General features: G+C 61.0%; 2 protein-coding genes across 3 annotated transcripts in view; one reads left to right on the top strand and one right to left on the bottom strand.

The window, feature by feature from the left end:
- CAPZB (capping actin protein of muscle Z-line subunit beta) overlaps nucleotides 1-10,191 on the top strand; it is a 46,530-nt gene extending 36,339 nt beyond the window's left edge. The window contains exons 5-10 of one of the 2 annotated variants that reach the window (XM_044445341.1): nucleotides 3,850-3,991; nucleotides 5,159-5,275; nucleotides 6,476-6,541; nucleotides 7,027-7,103; nucleotides 7,715-7,827; nucleotides 9,280-10,191. In XM_044445341.1, the coding sequence (XP_044301276.1) occupies nucleotides 3,850-3,991; nucleotides 5,159-5,275; nucleotides 6,476-6,541; nucleotides 7,027-7,103; nucleotides 7,715-7,817 (505 nt within the window). In that variant the 3' untranslated portion in view covers nucleotides 7,818-7,827; nucleotides 9,280-10,191. The remainder of the gene's footprint in view (nucleotides 1-3,849; nucleotides 3,992-5,158; nucleotides 5,276-6,475; nucleotides 6,542-7,026; nucleotides 7,104-7,714; nucleotides 7,828-9,279) is intronic. The other variant, XM_044445342.1, reaches the window with a different exon arrangement.
- An 895-nt stretch (nucleotides 10,192-11,086) lies between these two features.
- SLC66A1 (solute carrier family 66 member 1) lies at nucleotides 11,087-17,070 on the bottom strand. Its single transcript, XM_044445340.1, has 8 exons — nucleotides 16,729-17,070; nucleotides 15,080-15,315; nucleotides 14,256-14,385; nucleotides 14,083-14,170; nucleotides 13,789-13,946; nucleotides 12,805-12,897; nucleotides 12,524-12,709; nucleotides 11,087-11,667 (listed from the first exon to the last, which is right to left on the bottom strand). The coding sequence occupies exons 2-8, from the start codon at nucleotides 15,250-15,252 to the stop codon at nucleotides 11,569-11,571; spliced, it is 927 nt and encodes a 308-aa protein (XP_044301275.1). The 5' UTR covers nucleotides 15,253-15,315; nucleotides 16,729-17,070; the 3' UTR covers nucleotides 11,087-11,568.
- Nucleotides 17,071-17,523: the final 453 nt, after the last annotated feature.

Here is a 17,523-nt window from a genome sequence, read left to right as displayed (position 1 = left end):
GTGCCTTTAAAAAGTATACCTGGCACGGGGGACACGCATACCTAACCGGATTGGTATGTTTGCTCGAGGCCTGCTTGCACCTGTGCGCGCGCTGGAAATGATTCATCGAATACCTGCGCGGAACCCGCAGGCGCTGTGTCGGGACGGATCCGCTTAAGCGGCGGCGAGGGGCCGCCGGGCCGCGGAGGCCGGCCTCCCCCGCCTCTCCTCCTGGCGTGCGTGCGCCATCTGCCCAGAGCCCCGGCCGTCACACTTGCGCTGCTCGCACCGAGCGTGGCGGGGTTGGCCGTCTCATGCCGCGCGCGTCTCTCCGGCGAAGGTGCTCCTGGTGGGCTGCAGGGCTCCCGCATGGTCGCCCCATGGGGCACAGTGCAGTCCAGCCTTCCCTTCCAGACGTGTGGCACTCCAGCTCCCATGATCCTCCAGCCAGGCGACCTGAGTTCAGTTCCAGCTGCCACGGCTGCTGCGCATGCCTTGCAGTGACAGCAGGAGGGCGGCGGCACGGCCGTCCCTGACCTGCCGCGCTGGGCCGTGACGCTCCTCCTCGCCAGGCTGCAGGCAGGCGGGCCCTGCTGGCCAGGGATGATGTGATTTGTCCCCCCAGGCTGTCCCGAGAGACACTGGCTTGGGGGAGCCCCAGGTGTGTGACCAAGGCCCCGTGCCGCTTGGGACGGTGGTGGGAGCGATGCTGCCATCACAGCTGGCCTTTCCTGCTCCCGCGGGGCGGGCTGGCACACGCCCCCCCCCCCCCCCCCCCCCCCCCCCCCCCCCCCCGGGGCGCGGGCCCCCCCCCCCCCCCCCCCCCCCGTTGTCGCCCCAGCAATAGTCCTGCGAGCCGGTGACCTCCCTGTTCCTGGGCCTGGCTTCCGGCAGCGGCCCCTCCTGGACTCCCAGGCCTGGCCACGGACAGAAAGGAACCAGCGAGCCTTCTCATGTTGGTGCTCCCCCCCCAAAAAAGCACACCCTGATGCTTGAGCCCAGCACAGCTCCGACCATAGAACGGCGACTGCGCTGTTTTTCCTGGCCAGCTGCCTCCCCGGGTCCCCATGGCTGTGGCTGCAGCCCGCTCCGAGCCGAATTGAAATAGCATGTTCGTATTTAAAACAATATTAATGCTAGATTTGATTCATTAAAGGCACAAAGGCGGCCCCAAGTGTTTCCATCTGTGCGCTTGCTTGTTCTGGCGAGGGCGCTCCTCCGAAGGCTTGATGTGGTCTCGGACTACATTTTAGCACGTTCTTAAAATATACCCGCAACAGCCTTTATGTGAAATCCCATAAATTTGAAGCATATAAAAATTAGAGCTCCTTCATTTCTCCCCTTTGCCCCTGCTCCGTGTCATTAGGATCAAAGTCCAGCAGGTAATGGGGCAGGGGGGAATTGAAGCCGTGGTAGCCCCCCTCCTCCTCATTAATGCTTCACGCTCTGAGTGAGCCGGCAGGATATTTAATTGGGGTGACGGAGTGCCCACTCCCCCGAAGCTCTTGGAGTGCTTTTGGGGTGCTTTGCGTTCGAAAAGGGGAGCAGGCTGGGTTCTTTGGCACGGAACTGTTAGCCTGGAAATACGGTCATGGTTGGGGCTCCTACCTGCTGCCTTCTGAGTGGCAGCTTGCAGGCAGAGCCCCTGCTTTGCACCCAAGTCCCCCGTTTGATCCCCGGGATCTCCAGGTAGGCTTGGGAAGGGTGCCCTGCAGAGCTGCCGCCGGTCCCTGCAGACAGCGCTGCGCCAGGTGGGCCAAGAGGTGGCTCAGAACAAGGCAGCTTCTTGTGTTAAAACCAGCCCTCTGTTCAGAACCATAAGGACTAGAGGCTTGCTTTTGATGGCAGGGGAAAGGTCGCAGCTGAGCGCTTGAACCCCTGCTTTGCTTGCAGGAGGACTGAGGTCCTTTGGCGTGGCTGAGGAGGGTCCTTGCGGGCGCTTCCAGGAGGGGCCAGGCGGACCGGGCTCTCCCTCAGGATGGGGGGCTCCTGGTTTTGGTGGGTCTCTGGTTGCATCAACATTGGGCTCCACCTCTGGCCACCTTTACAGACATTCCCGTTCTTCCTCCGTGACAACTGAAAAAGCAGTGTGGCGCTTGCTGCCCCCAGGTCTTCGGACACGCTGGCTCGGGACGATGGGGCTTGCTGTCCTGAGCATCTGCAGGGCCCTGGGCGGGGTGCAGCCTGCTCTCGCGTGGACGGGGGCCGCCGGGGCGCCTGCGAGCCCGCCTCGCCGGGCCTCCCCATGGCACTGGGGCTGCTGCGCGCGGCGAGGGGTGGCGGGGCTCCCCAGAGAGGAGTCCTCCCCTGAGCTCGGCAGAAGAGCAGGAGCGGCGGCGGCCCCGCAAGTCAAGCGTCGCAGCGCGTGTGTCGCCCAGGCGGAGGGTGATCCTTCGCAGGCCGGTGGGAGGTGCCCCCTTGCCTTTTCGAACCGGCGCTCTGCTGCAACGCCGCTGGTGCTGCTGCTGCGGCGGCGGCCAGAGACCAGGTGGGGGAACGCTTAGCGCGAGCCCTGGGACCCCTCTCTGGCGGACGCTCGGCTCTTGGCTCGCTCGCAGCCTGCAGTAAATCAGCATTCCCTCTCCTGCAGAACCAGCCCGCCGCCGCGTGCCTCCGCTCCCTTTAGTCTTAATTAGGCCATCTCGCTGCAAAACGGCTTGGAGGCCGCCGTCCAGCCACACTCTTGCGCAGCGATGAGAGAGATGGGGCTGTGGGAGGGAGCCGAGCTGTAAAACGCAGGTTTTAGGTTTCGGCCATGGTTCCAGCATGCCTTTTAACAGCTTGTTGCCCTTAATTGGAGTCAATGGGGGTTGCATAAGCTTGAGGCAGCCCTTCCTCGGGGGAATTGCATCTTTCTGAGCTACAGGGAGTCCCGGTGGCCTTTGAGGCATTTGTCCCGCTGGCTCAGCCTTGCCCCACACGCTCCAGGGAACCTAAGGCCCTCCTTTGCTGCTGCTTCCCTGAAGCAGTGCGCTGAAATTGCCTGTGTTGGAGACCTGGGTTCAAGTTCCCGCTCGGCTGCGATGCTCTCTGTGGACTTTGGGCCACTCGCCGGCCTTCTGCCTGGCCTTCCTCACAGGGTTGTTGAGCGCATGCAAATGGGAACGGAAACGCCCTTGGTCTGTCCAGCCTGGTATTGTCCAGAGGGGCCAGCAGCGGCGGCTCTGGGGCGTTTCAGGCCAGCTCGACTGGTGAGGCCGAACGCAGGGCAACAGCGTCCAAGAGAAAGGGGAGCATTTGGACCTCCTTGGCATTCTTGGAGAATAAAATTTTTTGTTTACTTGAAAAAGTTAAACGGCTTGGGGCTGCAGCGGGTGCTTTAAAACTCCCCAGCACGGGTGAGCTGGGCCCCAGGCGGCACAGCGTGGACGGGGTAGGATCTTGAAACTGTGGCTGCCGAAGGACTCGGTGCGGCCGTCCCCGCCGGGGTCCCTCGGGGCACAGCTGGCTGTGGCTGGCTGGGGGGATGCCCTCCCCACTCGTCTGGAGGTTTGGCAGCGCCATGCGGAGGGTGCTGTACCATCAGAGAAAAGGAATAAAATGCCATGTTAAAACAAGCGATAAAAATTGGGCAGGCTAGTTCTGGAAGGGGTCCCCAAACGACGATGTCCTGGGCGGGTGCCAACAGCAGTGAAGGGGCCCGCCTGCTCCAGAGGGTGGACTTGGGTCACGTCCGTGAGAGCCGCCAGGCGGGTCGGCAAGGGAGGCGGCGGCGGCTGATCGCCGGGGCACCCTGCACTCCCAGGAACTGCCCGCCGCCCCTAGTTCAGTCCCGCTGCTCCGAAGGCGCCTCTGCCCAGCTCACGGGTCCTTCTTCCACGGAGCCCCATGGGCTGATCGGTGGCCTCTCCGCGTTTGTTCCGGCTGCAGGTACTTCGAAGGGGGCGTTTCCTCCGTCTACCTCTGGGATCTCGATCACGGATTTGCTGGCGTGATTCTAATTAAGAAAGCTGGCGATGGATCAAAGAAGATTAAAGGGTGCTGGGATTCCATCCATGTGGTGGAAGTTCAGGTATGTCCTGGTGTCCGTCTGTCCGTCCGTCCCTCTCCAGGGGGCAGCTGATGACTTCTGAGCAGCAAAGGAATGGCCTAGTTAAATTCCAGCCAGCTAATGAGCGCAGGTGCTTGGGGGAACAATGCAATATTGTGTCAGGCTCATAAACTTCACTCCCGCCCCCTCCGACACCCCCCTCCCCCGGCAACTTCCTCCCGTTAATTTGGAAAGCTCCCCCGAAGCAGGGGAAAAATAGCTCAGCGGGGTCACTAAACTATTCCTCCAAGGCTTGAACATGGCGGCGTCCTCTCCTGCTGCCCAGGTGAATGCCTGACCCGGCTTCGTGCAGGCCGGGCCGCCAGGCCCACCTGCCTGTCACAGCCGATCAGGTCCTGCCGTTGTTTCGTGCCTGGCCTGCTCCTTGCATGGCAGGGTTTGCATCCTGAAAGGGGCGTGTAAGTGATTGTGGGACGAAACAAGCAGGAAAGCGAGCGAAGGGTGTCGGGGTCCGAACGTGCCTGGTGCGTCTGTTGGGGAGCCAGCCCCGATGGGGGCCCGGCCCCAGGGGAAGAGGACCTGCCTGTCCCAAGGGATGGACCCTGGGTGCCGGGGGTTAGGGTTAGGGTTCAGGGCAGGGTTCCTTGGGTCCGTCTGTGGCCCGTGTAGGTGTTACAGGCCCTCTTCCGGCCGATGCACCTCCAGGAGTGCTCGGCACCCGTCCAGACACACTCGGTGCAGCTCCCGCCTCCACCCGGCCGCTGTCTCCAACGGGCCTGGAGCGCGTCGGTTTGGGGAAATCCGGGCGAAGGGACAGCCCTGGGAAAACCTGCCGAGGGGACAGCCGGGAGCCCGCTGGGCGAGGGAGGCGGTGGAGCCGAGAGGCCGGTTCACAGCACACGGCAAGCCAGAGCGGGGGCTGCTGCCGAACCCTGGGGTGCTCTGCTGTGTGAACCCAGCCACGCTAGCAGGCCCCCGTTTGTGAAGTGGGCGCAACCCACGGGGTGATGTTGGCGTGTGCCCTGAGGGCGCTCTGTGCTCGGTGAGCCCCCGCCCCCAGAGAGCGGCACGTCTGCCGGGGCCGGGCGGGGTGCTGGCGGGGGCACGGGGGGCGGGCGGGGGGCGGCCAGCCTTGCGAGCTGCGCCCCTCTGGCACATTCACCCCCTGGGCCGCTCCTGCCCCCCCAGGAGAAGTCCAGTGGCCGCACCGCTCATTACAAGCTGACCTCTACAGTGATGCTGTGGCTGCAGACGAACAAAGCCGGCTCGGGCACGATGAACCTCGGCGGCAGCCTCACCAGACAGGTAGGCCTCCCCGCGCGCACGCATGCGCCGCCTTCCGGGCCCCCAGGCCGCGAGGGGCGGGAGGGCGAGGCGGCGTGAGCTGCGACGCACTGAGCGGGGCCCATGCCCGACGGCACGGAGGGCCAGGCGCGGCCCCCCGCATCCCGCTGCAGGCCCGAGCCTCGAAGGGGGGCCGAGCTGGGCCATTCCTGCAGGGGAGGCCGACTTGGGGCCAGTCTCAGGCTCATGGCCTGCCCTACCTCGCAGGGTTGTCATGAGGACAAAACAGGGAGCCCTTGCGAGGGGCCTCGGGTGCCACGGAGTTCCGGGTGCCGAGATGGGGTGGAACAAAGCGCTTCCTGAGGCTGACGGAGAACGGGGGCACAAGGCGGCTGCCTGCTGAGCAGGCAGAGAATTCTTGGCCCCCGCCTCACGCTCAACCCCCCCCCCCAAAATTCCTCCCACTCCGCCTTAAGAGTGCCTCAGGCCAGTGCTTGCCTCAGACGGTGGGGCAGCTGGGGGGGGCACCTGCCCAGCAGGGGAGGCAAGCCCCAGCGGGGTCACAAGGGGGGCGAGCCCGCCTCGTTGCGGCCCCCTTCTTCCGGGGGGCTCAAACCGCACATTTCTGGGATGGCGGGAGTTAACCCTGTGACCTTCGGGGGCACAGCAAGCTGCCTTCCTTGTGCTCCAGCCCAGCGTGATCGGCCCTGGCTGGCGGCGGTGGCTCTGCAGGTGTCGGGCAGACGCTGCCTCAGCCAGGCGCTCCCGTTTCCCGAGAGGGTAGCCGAGGGTCCCGGAAAGCCCACTCCCCACTTGCCGGTCTCCAGAGGCCAGCCGTGGTCGAGCCCTGGGCAGGTCACACTTCGGCCTGCGTTGTGTTCCCATGATGGACTCCTCTGGCACCTTTCCCTTAAAAGAGCAGTGGAGAAGACCTGGGCCAGCTAGGGGTGCCGGGGAAAGCCGCCTCGGTGAGTCCCCGGCCCGTTCGAGCCGCCGGGCCAGCCCTGCACCCCGCCGTGGACCGGCCGTGCCTGGGCTGCCCGGCTTGTGGCTGGTGTCGGCCGAGCTGCAGCCAGGGCGCCCCAGGCAACGATGCTTCCGGTCCCCCGGTGGCCAGGGGCCGGGCCGGGACCGAGGCTGCCCGTGCACCCCGCTGGCCATGGAGACCCCGCTGTGCGCCGTTCCCATGCACTCCGAGCCCCCTTTTCTCTCCCCCTGCAGATGGAAAAAGACGAGACGGTGAGCGACTCTTCCCCGCACATAGCCAACATCGGCCGCTTGGTGGAGGTAGGTCTGGCTGGGCGTGTGAGGCAGCGGCAGGCGGCCTCGCTCCCCAGGAGGCGCTCTGCACATGGGCCGTGAGGGGCTGGGATGGCGGGTTGTGGGGATTTGGGGGGTGCCGAACCCAGCCGCCTCCGCCAGATGGGTTTGGACTCTGCGTGGAAGAGGGGCGGGTTCCGTGGGCACGTGCTGCCCTCTGCTGGGCCGACCTGGAACGGCCCCTTCCCGTATCCACGTCTGGCGCTCGCCCAGCTGCGGGGAACGCCGTTGCATCGGGCCCCCTGATTTTAAATATCCCCAGCGATACAAGACTGAATATTTGGGTCTGTGGCTGTTCGGCCACAGAAAGTCACAGTGCATGCCCAGCTTGGGGTCTTTTTAGGATCGTATCCCCCCTGCCTTTTCCTCAGCTGTTGTAAGAGATGCTGGGTTTCGCCATGCGACCGAATCCGAAATGTGATTCCTCTCCCTCCCCCCCCGCCCCCTTCTAGGACATGGAGAATAAAATCAGAAGTACACTGAACGAGATTTATTTTGGAAAAACAAAGGACATTGTCAACGGGCTGAGGTAACGGGCAATCGCGCGTGGGGCTGCTCCTCCCTCCCCCACTTTTCCTTCCTTCCTTCTCTCCTCCGACCTCCTCTGTTCTTAAGCCATTTGCCTTCCCTTGGGGCCTTTCGCCCTGTGTGTAAATCCGCCCTGGAGATAGGTGAGGGGGCACACTGTTCCCTCAGAGGCTCGGTCCTCGCCTGCCCGTGTCCCACGCTGCCACAGGCCTTTTTCAGTGGCCCTCCCATGCAGGAGCGGGGCTGGTCCGTCACGTTCTGTTCCGGCTTATTTCTCGCCCTCTCCCAGCTGAATTCCGCTGCAGGGGCCACGAAGGCACGTCGCAGAGCCGGCAGCGAGCTTCAGGGGAGCGCAGGGCAGCTCCTTGCAGCGGAAGTGCCCTGCGTGACCCAGCGGCCTGCCTTCCTGGCCATGGTCAGCGGATTTCTGAGTGGCGCCAGGAACAGCGCGGCTGCCCAGCTCCCCCCGGCCCACTCGCCGTCTCCCCACCTGCCGCGTCCACACCTGCCAACTCAGCAACTCCCGGAGTCCTGCTTTTGCACCTTCTCATCTGACCTGTTCTCTCCTCTCCTCTCCTCTTCCGTTTCCGCCCCTGCTTTCTCTCTCTCTAGATCTGTCGATGCAATTCCTGACAACCAAAAATATAAACAGTTGCAGAGAGAACTCTCCCAAGTCTTGACCCAACGCCAGATGTACATTCAGCCGGACAACTAAGCCGGCCCAGGTACCCCCCCCCCCCGCCAAAATTGGCCTGCAGGTTGCACCACCTGGCACCATAACGACACTTACCTGCCCGAGAGACCAGTGGCTTTTCTTCCTCTGCATGTCTGACTCCGTCTGACACAAACTAACCCCTAACGTTGGCAAGCTACTGATCCCGTTTTCCTAAAACAGCTAAAGCAGGGCGCGCTCTGCCTCCTCCCAGACCTTGTGTTTTGCTCGTCTTGCTCACAGTTTGGAGTTCCTTACGCTTGACCTGTTGTACATGATGCGTGTGGGGTTTTGTTGCCCGTTTGTGCACTGGGGAGACAAGAAAGCACGGCCAGCGACGGGGGCTGTGTGCGCGCCATGTGGAAGCTCCGCTCAACCGGCACCCGCCCACCCCAAATCCTGCTGGGCAGGGGAATGCTGGGAGTCGTAGGAACATTTGCTGCCTCGAAAGGGTTGGGATCAGACCCTTCCTTTGTCTTGTGAGTGGGGAAGGAGCCAAACGGGCCGCTAACAGCCCATCTCCCTGAAGTATCTCTCCTGGAATTTCGGCAAGTTTTGCTCCCAAATGCTCGAGTGCACTTCGGCGGCCATGAGGACCAGAAACATGCATGAAAAGCTGAATGTGCTCTGAGATGCCTTGAGACCCCCATTTCCGCATCCAGCACTTTGATCCTGGCTTTTTCCTTGGGTGTGTGCAGAATTTCACTCCAGGATAAGAAAGCAATTGGACAACTCTCCCCGCTGCCATTTTCTAGAGGCAGCTCTCCGATGGCGGTGCTGGCGGAAGGCCTGGCACCTGCCCCCTTGTGAAATTGCGGGTGAGGCAGGGGGAAAACCTGCTGGAGCCACCCGTTTTGGGCTGGCAGGCACAATTTTGAAATGGTGTCGTGGGCACGCTCACCACATCAAAAGACCGCCGTGACCGGTCACAAAGCGCTCCGCTTACAGAGGACCGGAGGGGGACCTGGCCCCCGAGGAAGGGGGCGTGCGCCCCAAACCACAAAGGTGTCCGTTGGACCCCAAATGCGGGGCGGGGGGGCGAGTCGGAGGACAGAAAGGGCTTTGTAGCAAGCCGCCAGCCCGGGCTGAACACGGAAGCAGCAGGGAAATGAACTGGGCCAGGCGGTGACGCCGGGGCCCCGGGACACGCTCCCTGCGCGGCTCCTCGGCCGGGCTTCTCCTGCCCCGACTCCTGCAAGGCGCTCCGCACTCGAACCAGAGGCGGAAAGAGGCATGCCGGCTGCGGAGGGCCGTGGCGTGTCCGCTGCGGCCCCACCCGGGTCGGGGTCGGGGTGTGGGGGCCTCCGGTCCCCGGCGCGGACCCATGGCGGCCCAGAGCGCGTCGTCCGCCCCGGCCGCTTTTCCTGCCTCCCTCCAGCGCAGACCCAGGACACCAGGCCTCCCTCCGCTTCGGTCCCCGGCAGCCGCCTTCTGGGCTAACCCTGCGCCGCCTTTCTCCCCCCAGGTCTGTGCAGACGTTCGCGGACAAATCAAAGCAAGAAGCGCTTAAGAACGACCTGGTGGAGGCTTTGAAGAGAAAGCAGCAAAGTTAAAACACACAAGTACTCCATTGACAATGCTAACGAGACAGGCCATGCACTCATTAGATTCCTTTTCTTAGAAAACATTTTTTTCTCTCTCTTCCTCGCACCCTCCCGCCCGCCACTGGATTTTTTTTCCGTCACTCCCCATGTACGATACTCTTTCCAGCGCCGCCTCAGTTCCCCCCCTGCGCCCCCCCAGCCCCGCCACCGACGAATAAAGCTGTATAAACTTTTTTTGGTCTCTTGCCGCTTGATTTGCACCATCTCATCCTCAAAAACGCGCAGAGCAGCTCCATAGAGAAAGCACCGGGCTGGTGCGGGGGGGGGGGGTGTCCGTGCCCCCCTTTTCTTTTTCTGCCCTCACAGTAATATCCGTAAGGCCTCCACATAATTCTGTTCCGTTTCCTGCTACCTGCACCCAGTTCATTAAACTCTGCCCTTTCCCCATTTTTTGTTACATTGGTGTAAAAAAGATGTAAAACAACAAAAGTTTATGAAATTCTGTGGTGTGTGAAAGAGGGAAAAAGTAATTCTGGAGAACATGTTCGGTGTGTGTGTGTGGGGGGGCAGCTGAGCACAGATGCTGGAGGCTGCCCCCACCCACTCTGCCCTATGAGAAGTTTTCCTAGTTCTGCTTTCAGTCGGGAAATCGAGGCGCTGCCCCCCGCTTTCCCTCTTTCGGTTTCTTTGGAATGCAAGAAGACCGTTTATTTTTGGTTGGCTTTTTTGTTTTTTTAAAAATTTGTAATGCTTAAAAATCAAATCAACATCTTATACTTGAGCCTCCATACTTAAAATGAAAAAAAAAATAATAAACTGCAAAAAAAGGAAAACTGTGTCTGGCCGTCCGCAGTTATTGTCCCACGTGACGGGCTGGTGGTGGCAAGATGTCGTGTGCTGCTCGGCTGGGGCCTCCGCCTCTGGCCGGTGAGCCAGGTCGGCCCCTCGTGGATCCTGAAACTTCAGGATGGTGCTCGGGGTTTGTTACCGGCAGGAAGAGCTCTGAGCTACTTCATGGGTATTTTGATCCCTGCAGGCGTGGCCGCAGCCAGAAGGAGCCCCTCGAAAATGCCGAATGGAGGCGTTTGCTCAAGCCAGGCCTAGTGGCTTTTCGGAGCTGAGCTGCCTCAAAGGAAGCACTTTGCAGTGGAAATGAGGATGGTATGTTTTGTAAAGGGTTGCACAGCAGAGTCCCTGCAAACGGGAGCTTTGTACTCTGCAGTTCCTTTCTGAGCTCACGTGCGAGGAGGTCCGACTGTTCTGAGCAAAGATCTCGTAAAGACGAAGAGGGGAAAGCGCAGGCTTCACAGTGGACTGACCACCACAGCACCGGCAAGGGCTGCCGGTCAGTGGGAGCTGGACGGTTGCACAGGGAGGAGGAGCCGGGCCCGATGGCTCCGCAGCCCTAGGAAGAAGGGCGGGCGAGTCTCCCACTGACGCCCAGGATGACTCTCGGCCTCGTGGGATTTTAAGCGGCTTTTGAGGGGGGACGCACGAGGCTCGCTAGACAAAAGCTCTGCTTGCAGGCCCTGTGAATGTCCCCACGTTCTGCAGGGTGCATCCCTTTCGTTGGACCGACAAAGACCACCTCCTCCTCCTCGCACCTTCGGCAGGCATAGCCTTGTGAAGCCAGAAGGGGTTTTAAAAGGATTTTTAAAAACCCACACTGAAAGAAGTTCAAATGGGACTGCAGGGGAAAGGGGGGAGGAAAAGAAAGATACGGGGGCGTTCGGTAAAGGGGTTTATTTTCCCCTGCACCCTGTTAGGCTGGACAAGCCCATTACAAAGGTTACTACATGTGCAAGAACGGGGGGGGGGTTATTTCCCCCTTCAACAACTGGCCTTGAAGAAGTAAAGCAGCAGCTTGATGGGTGAAGGGAGGTAAAATGCCATTACAAAGAGGGAGCTGAATCGGTGATCGGTAGGAATTCCCATTTGACTCCCGGAGGAGAATTGCACGCTCCCGTTTCACTGGGAAGGTGGAGACAACCGCCTTCCATTCCAGTCCGGAAAGGTCACATCAGCTTGGATTTTGTCGGCTTCCTTTCTCCTGCCTCCAGCCCCATTTTAAATAAAAGCTCTGTCCGTTGAGACCATCTGCCTCGGAGCCAGGTCTGTTCCACAGGAAAATCGGGGCAGTTTCTCTCCAAAGCCACCAGGACGATCCAGGCAGTGCTCTTTGGTTGGTGCCGCCGTCCGTTTGCTCGAGATCAGCTCACAAGAGGGTCCTCCGTTCTGCTGAGCAGTGGGTCTCTCTCTTCCAGTGCCGGCGTCTGCTTCCGACGGTAAGCGAGAAACTGGAAGGAAATCTTGATGGAGGAGTTAAGGTCTGTTGCGTAACTGGGAGGGCCGGTTTCTCATTCAGCAGGGCAGCATTTAAGGACTTGGCTAGTTCAGGCTTCGAAGAGAGCAATCAAGCACAGTGCTTAAATTGCTTTACATTTTGCAGTGACTTGGGCGCTGTATTTTTGCTGTCTCCGTCTTGGGTCTTACATTTTATGACTTGTTAGCCTCCCAGAAAGCCTCAGCTACTGGGCAGGCCCAGAATGAGACAATTCGATATGATTCCTCTAATACCAGACTCGGGGCATGAGAGCTCCCGGGAATGCGACCGGCACAGGGCCGTGAGAAAAGGCAGCAGCATAGCCTTCAGGAACCCCCAGGCGCAATGGGGAGGATACCGAGTTAGAACCGTATCAGCTGGAAAGGGGAATGGCTTGGGGGAGAATCAGAATGGCGCCTCCTGGAGGGAGGCATGGCTGAACCCGTCCCAGGAATGCTGATGAGCTCCCACTGTCCCACCTTAGAAGGCTGATGTGAGAGTTCCAGGGAGCATTTCTTAAAAACCAAGACGATATTCATTTGTATAATTGACACTCTAAATAGCGTCTCTTTCCTTGAAGGAGCTCCAGCAGCAGAAACTGCTCCCCCTGCCGCTCCCTCTTACCCTAAGAGTCTGGGAGGTCATTCGGGCCCAACATCACCCTTTGCCCTACTCGGTCCCTGATCCAGGGCCTCCCCGGACAAGCATCTCCGGCTCCAATCCCGCTGCAACAGCTGCGAGATTCTCCTGCATGTGGCATGGAAATTCAGCACTTAAAAAAACTGAGGAACAACGCACGGCCCTGCGAGTCTCACCACAGAAAAGCGGAACGAGAAGGATACCAGCACGTCAAGCGACAAAACTCCCAAGCTGCCGATCAGCCAAGGGAGGTGATGGATGATGTAGCTGCCTCTCGTGTGGCCCTGCTCCGGGTTTTTCAGTAAGACGCTGGCTCCGTACAGCAGGTTCCCAAGCATCACCAGAGCGAAGAGGGAATACGAGATGCCTGTGGTTGATTTCCTCTTGAACTGCAAAGGTGAACCGTCGCAACGTTACGTGGAAACCCAGGAGCAGGTGTGGCGCTTGGCACGCGACGCCGCCCTCCCACCCAAGCAAGCCTTACGTTCGTGTATATCTGCGGCACCCGGGAAAGGAGGTAGAGCAGCGCCGAAACAGAGCCGATCACAAAGCCGATGATTTCTTTCCTGCTGAAGGGCTGTGGGAGAAGCGGATGGTTGAAGGAACGCCGGGCGGAAAGAGGCCGTGGGATCCCGGAAGAGGACGGAGTGAAGAGAAGACGGGGCGCAAAGGGAGGATGTGTTTTGGGCACGGCTGGCTCACAACGGTACAGCAAAACGGAGCCACAACCATCGAATGCTCTTCTGAGGAATCCTCACCGGCCCAGCATTTCCCCAAACCGAGGAGACTGCAGAGTTGCAGCACGAGGGATGCCCAGTGAATTCGGTCGCACGGAGTCCCCCTGCGGGGCAGCGGCCGGCCAAGCAGGCCGCGTTCCCGGGGACGCTGCCCCGCTTCCCACCACCAGATGCCCAGAATACTGCGATCCACGAGCGTGTGCAGGTGGCCCCCGGTCTCGCCCTGCGGGAAGGAACTGCATTTCTGCGAAATGGGGTCCTTCCACAAGAGAGAAAAGGACCTGCACTCGCACCCGAGAGCTGCGCACGCGGGAAGACGCGCTCCGTGCCGTTCTCTGCCGAGGCGAGCGATGCAAAGCCGTCCTGGGACGGGCCTGACCACTGAGCCTGGCCCAGCTTTGGTGTCTGCAGCAAGCCCAAATGGGTTCGTCCAAAAGTGGCCCCCGCCCCTCTCCTTCGAAAGTAGGGTGCACCGCGGCGTCCAGGCCTCCGTTCCCATACCCGCTGATCGTCAGCGGATTTCTCGGCTTCTAATGCCGCTTCTCCCACAATAAAGGCTGAAAATATGACTTCCTTGGGAGGGCGGGACGGCGAACCAGAAGCGCTTCGGTTGGGGTTTGAACCGTGCGGCCTTTTTGCCCCTCTCCGGCCTTTGGCCTCCCCAGGCTCTCCCAGTTGGAACTGGGACCTGGAGCCGAACGACGTCGGACGCCCCAAAGAGGGGGACTCACCTCCCACCCAGGCTGGCTGTCTGCCAGGGAGAGAAGGGCTCTCCCCTTGACCACCGTGGCTTCGTGGCTGAGACGAGCGGCGGGTGCCACGAGGAAGGACGTCACCGACACCGTTCCCACGAGAACGAACACAAAGGAAGCGTTAATGGACACCGAGACTGCAGGGGGAAGGGGGAGAAGGTGAAACGGATCTGTCGAGCTTTCCGGTCCCCGTCCAGGGGGTCATGCCCGCGATTAAAAATCAGCGGTGACCCTCCCTGCCCCCCACCCGCCCAACGAAGGCCTTGGGCTTACGTCTCCGTTCCCTGTTCTTGACTTTGTAGTAGAGGTAGAGAGTGATCATAAGCAGGTCCGCCAGGACGTAATAGATGGCCGTGTACACCTGCGGGGGGAGGAGGAGCAGGGAGAAATGGCCGCCGGCTCGCCCAAGACCCACACGGGGCAGCGGGCTCGCCTTCGCGCCTTACCTGCAGGGGCAGCTGGTCGGCCAGGAAGGATCCGATCAGGTTGAGCGAGTCCCCTCCCAGCCAGCCTAGGAGGAAGTAGATCGACAGCGCCTGGTCCATAATCCCCGTTTTACAGGCCAGGTAGAATTGGCTGTGGGAAAGAGGCAGTTCAGAGCAAGCCTGACAGTCCACCCTGGCCTGGTCACCTGTGGTGAGCACATTCTCTCCAGGCGACCAGTCCCTCTCCCTGCCCTGCCCAGCTTTTCCATTTTTCCTTGGAGAACAGATCTACATGCCTATGGGCCTGGCTGGCAGGGGATGATGTGCGTTCGAATCCCAACGGCAGGCCCAGGTTGCCTAAGCCCATCCTGGAATGGGGTTTTCCCAAGACGTGCAGTGCCTTCAAGTGTGATGCGTTTAATCACGCCTGCATTCAGACATGGGACAGTCCTGACACGGGTTTCCGTCAGCTCAGGGCTCTCCAGATGTTTTGCCTACCAGCTCCCTCCCGCATTTGCCACGCTGGCTACTGCCAGTCTGGCCGTGGCCTGCTTTTTCCAAGGTGGTACCCACGCCTTCACAGCGCTCGCTCGCTCGCTCGCTCACTGTGTGTGTGTGTGTGTGTGTGTGTGTGTGTGTGTGAGATGTGGCGGGAAGGGGAACCACTGTGCCCCATGAGCCAGAAGTGACTCACTTCTCCAAATTCTGCCGCTTGACATGTTGGCACCGGAGAACCAGCACCCGAACTGCCCTCCGGGGCTTTCCCACTCCCGGGGGCGGCCAGGAAGCCGTGGCCTCCCCTCGGACACCCCCGTCACCCAGGGAGGAATCGGCCGCCGACTCACGGGAAAGAAGCACCGGCAAAGCAGAGGATCGAGACCAGGCCGAGCACCACGCTGGCCATGTCCCAGCCGTCCTGGGCACACTCGTGCAAGACCGCCTTGACCCACTCGGAGCCGTTGGGGCAGTCGCTGAAATTTGGGCTCCGCGAGCTCAGCACGTGGGACGGAGCGACCATGGTGCCTGTTCCACCGGGAGCGTTGTGGAAATCACACAGAACACGAGCTGGCCGTAGCCGAATCTGCTGAGGCAAAGAAGTGGAAGGGGAACGTGCATTTAGTTAAATACTTGGCCTTTTTCTCGCCTTCTTCCTTGGAAAGGTTTCCAGGGGCTTTGCAACTCCTGGTTCAGCGAGCTGAGCCCCCGCTTGCAAGCTCACATACGTGTCCCATAAGGAAAAAGGGACGTGGAGAGTAGAGGGGGAGCGAAGCCATCTCAGCGGGGCTAATATGGCCGCCCAGCTTTCCCTTCATTTCCCGCTGGGCTGGGATGGTGGGGACAGTTGTGGAAATATGGAGCAGGCCTGAGCTCAAGCCTAGCCTCAGCCTTGGACTAGGCCCGTGGCTCTGGGCCGGCCGCGAAATTGGGCTACACCGGACTTCTTGTTGGCTGAGGGTTCATGCCTCCCATCTGCCATTTTGGGATGGTCCTTGGAATTGATCTAATCACTCTTTCAGGCAGCCCCCTCCAACTGGATGCTGGGAGCCGTAGTGCGAAACAGGCGAAGCGCACAGGGCTTGGGAAGCTGGGCCCCTTTGGGAGCTGAAACCAAATTAGTTTAGGGTTAGGGTTAGGCTGGTACAGCAGCCTGAGTTTCTTGGTCGTAAGACCTTTCCCCTTAGTGACGGGCCAGGCAATGGCTCCTTTGCCCTGGGAGCTGAGCAGGACGTGTTCCAAACACAGCGCACAACCTTTCAATTGCGACGCACCTCATGTGACTGAGTCACACGAGGGCTGTTGTCATCCTAAAAGCCTCGCCAGCTTTGCAAGGAGCTCAGAGCGGCTGAGGACGCGTGAGTCAGCCTCCGAAAAATTGTCCGTCCAGCACACACGCTCCCCGAAAACCGGACTGCGAGGAAGTGCAGTTTCAGCACAAGACGCTTCGATTGCATCAGTGTCGAGTTTCCCAAAGACGCTTTTCTTTCTTAACCCGTGAGCGGCGAGCCAGGAAGGGGGCTTTGATCGGGAGTTGCGGCAAAAGCGGAAAAGCGGCCGCCGCACCTTCCCGCTGCCCCGCAGCAGGTCACCTGGGCGCTTGAGGGAGGTCACGGGACGCCAGAACTGTCCCCGCAAACTGCTCTGCTCCTTGTTTAAGTGGAGAGATTTTCTCCCCCCTTCTTGGATGAGCAAAACAGTCCGTCCCCGACGCTGTGGGTCACTGAAGGCAAGGGACATAAACCGCCAAGGCCTCGGAGGAGCTCTTTGCCCGAGGAGTGGATTCGAATTCGGATCCGCACTCTGCGGCCCGAGCTTTCGACCTTTGAACCAAAGCAAGGGCTGAACGGAGCGCGCAGGCACCAGTGCCAAGAACCGTGAATGTGAGAAAGGGAACTGGCAGAAGAGATGGTGCCGGGGCAGCTTCCCCTCCTGCCCCCACAACGCCTGTCAGGACGTCTACTCTGCGCGTGTCCCACGGGGCTCTTGTTTCGCTTACGTGCTCCTGGATGAAGGGCCGGGCATGGCAAACTAGAGCCTGGGCTTGTAGCCCAGTGCATTTCGCTTTTGTTCTCGGCGCTGCGGCTTCTGGGTCATCCCACCCCCAAAGCTCTCCAAGCACTTCGCGCTGTAAAAAGGCAATATTGTCACAGGATCTCGGTGCAATTCGCCCACAGCACAGACAATTCGCCCTGGCCAGCAAAGGCCCCCGCTTGCCACGACACCCATCCAAGCAGTTATCCAAGAAAGAGCCCCGTTGCCGCGGGAGTGACCCCCCCGGAGTGCGCGGGGCCCGCAAATACAAGCGCCCCGAAAGGCAGGTGTGGGACGCCCCAAATTTAACAGGAAAGGAAGCGGGGGCCCCGCGCCTTCTTCCCGTGCCGGCGCCAAGCCGGCTTTCCCCTCCCGACGCAGCAAGCGGGCGGGGGCGGCCTCCGACGCCGCCCCCCGCCATTCCAAGGCAGGCAGCAGGAGCGCTCCTTCCCGGGCCCGGGGCGGGGGTGGGAAGGGCACCTCCGACCATGGCCAGAGCGCCCCTCCTGCTTCAGGGAAGGAAGACCCCCACCCAAGCCTTCCGCGGATCGGGGCTCGCTGCGCCGACGGCGGCCCCGATCTCCCTCGCCCCCGGCACCTCCGAAGCGCTTCCGGCCGGGTCCCGGGCCCAGGAACGCGCGCGCCCGCGGGGCGGGATCCCCCACCCCCGCCTCGCGGGCGCGCGCTTTCCTGGGCAGGGCTGGCCCGAGGCTGCACGGACTCGCGCCGCGCCCCCCCCGCCCGCCATGCGCTTCCCAGG

Source organism: Varanus komodoensis, unplaced genomic scaffold, assembly GCF_004798865.1.
Source record: "Varanus komodoensis strain SLA01 unplaced genomic scaffold, ASM479886v1 scaffold48, whole genome shotgun sequence".
Taxonomy (NCBI): Eukaryota; Metazoa; Chordata; class Lepidosauria; order Squamata; family Varanidae; genus Varanus; species Varanus komodoensis.
Note: the sequence above shows the minus strand (reverse complement) of the source record. Positions and strands in the feature narration are given on the sequence as shown.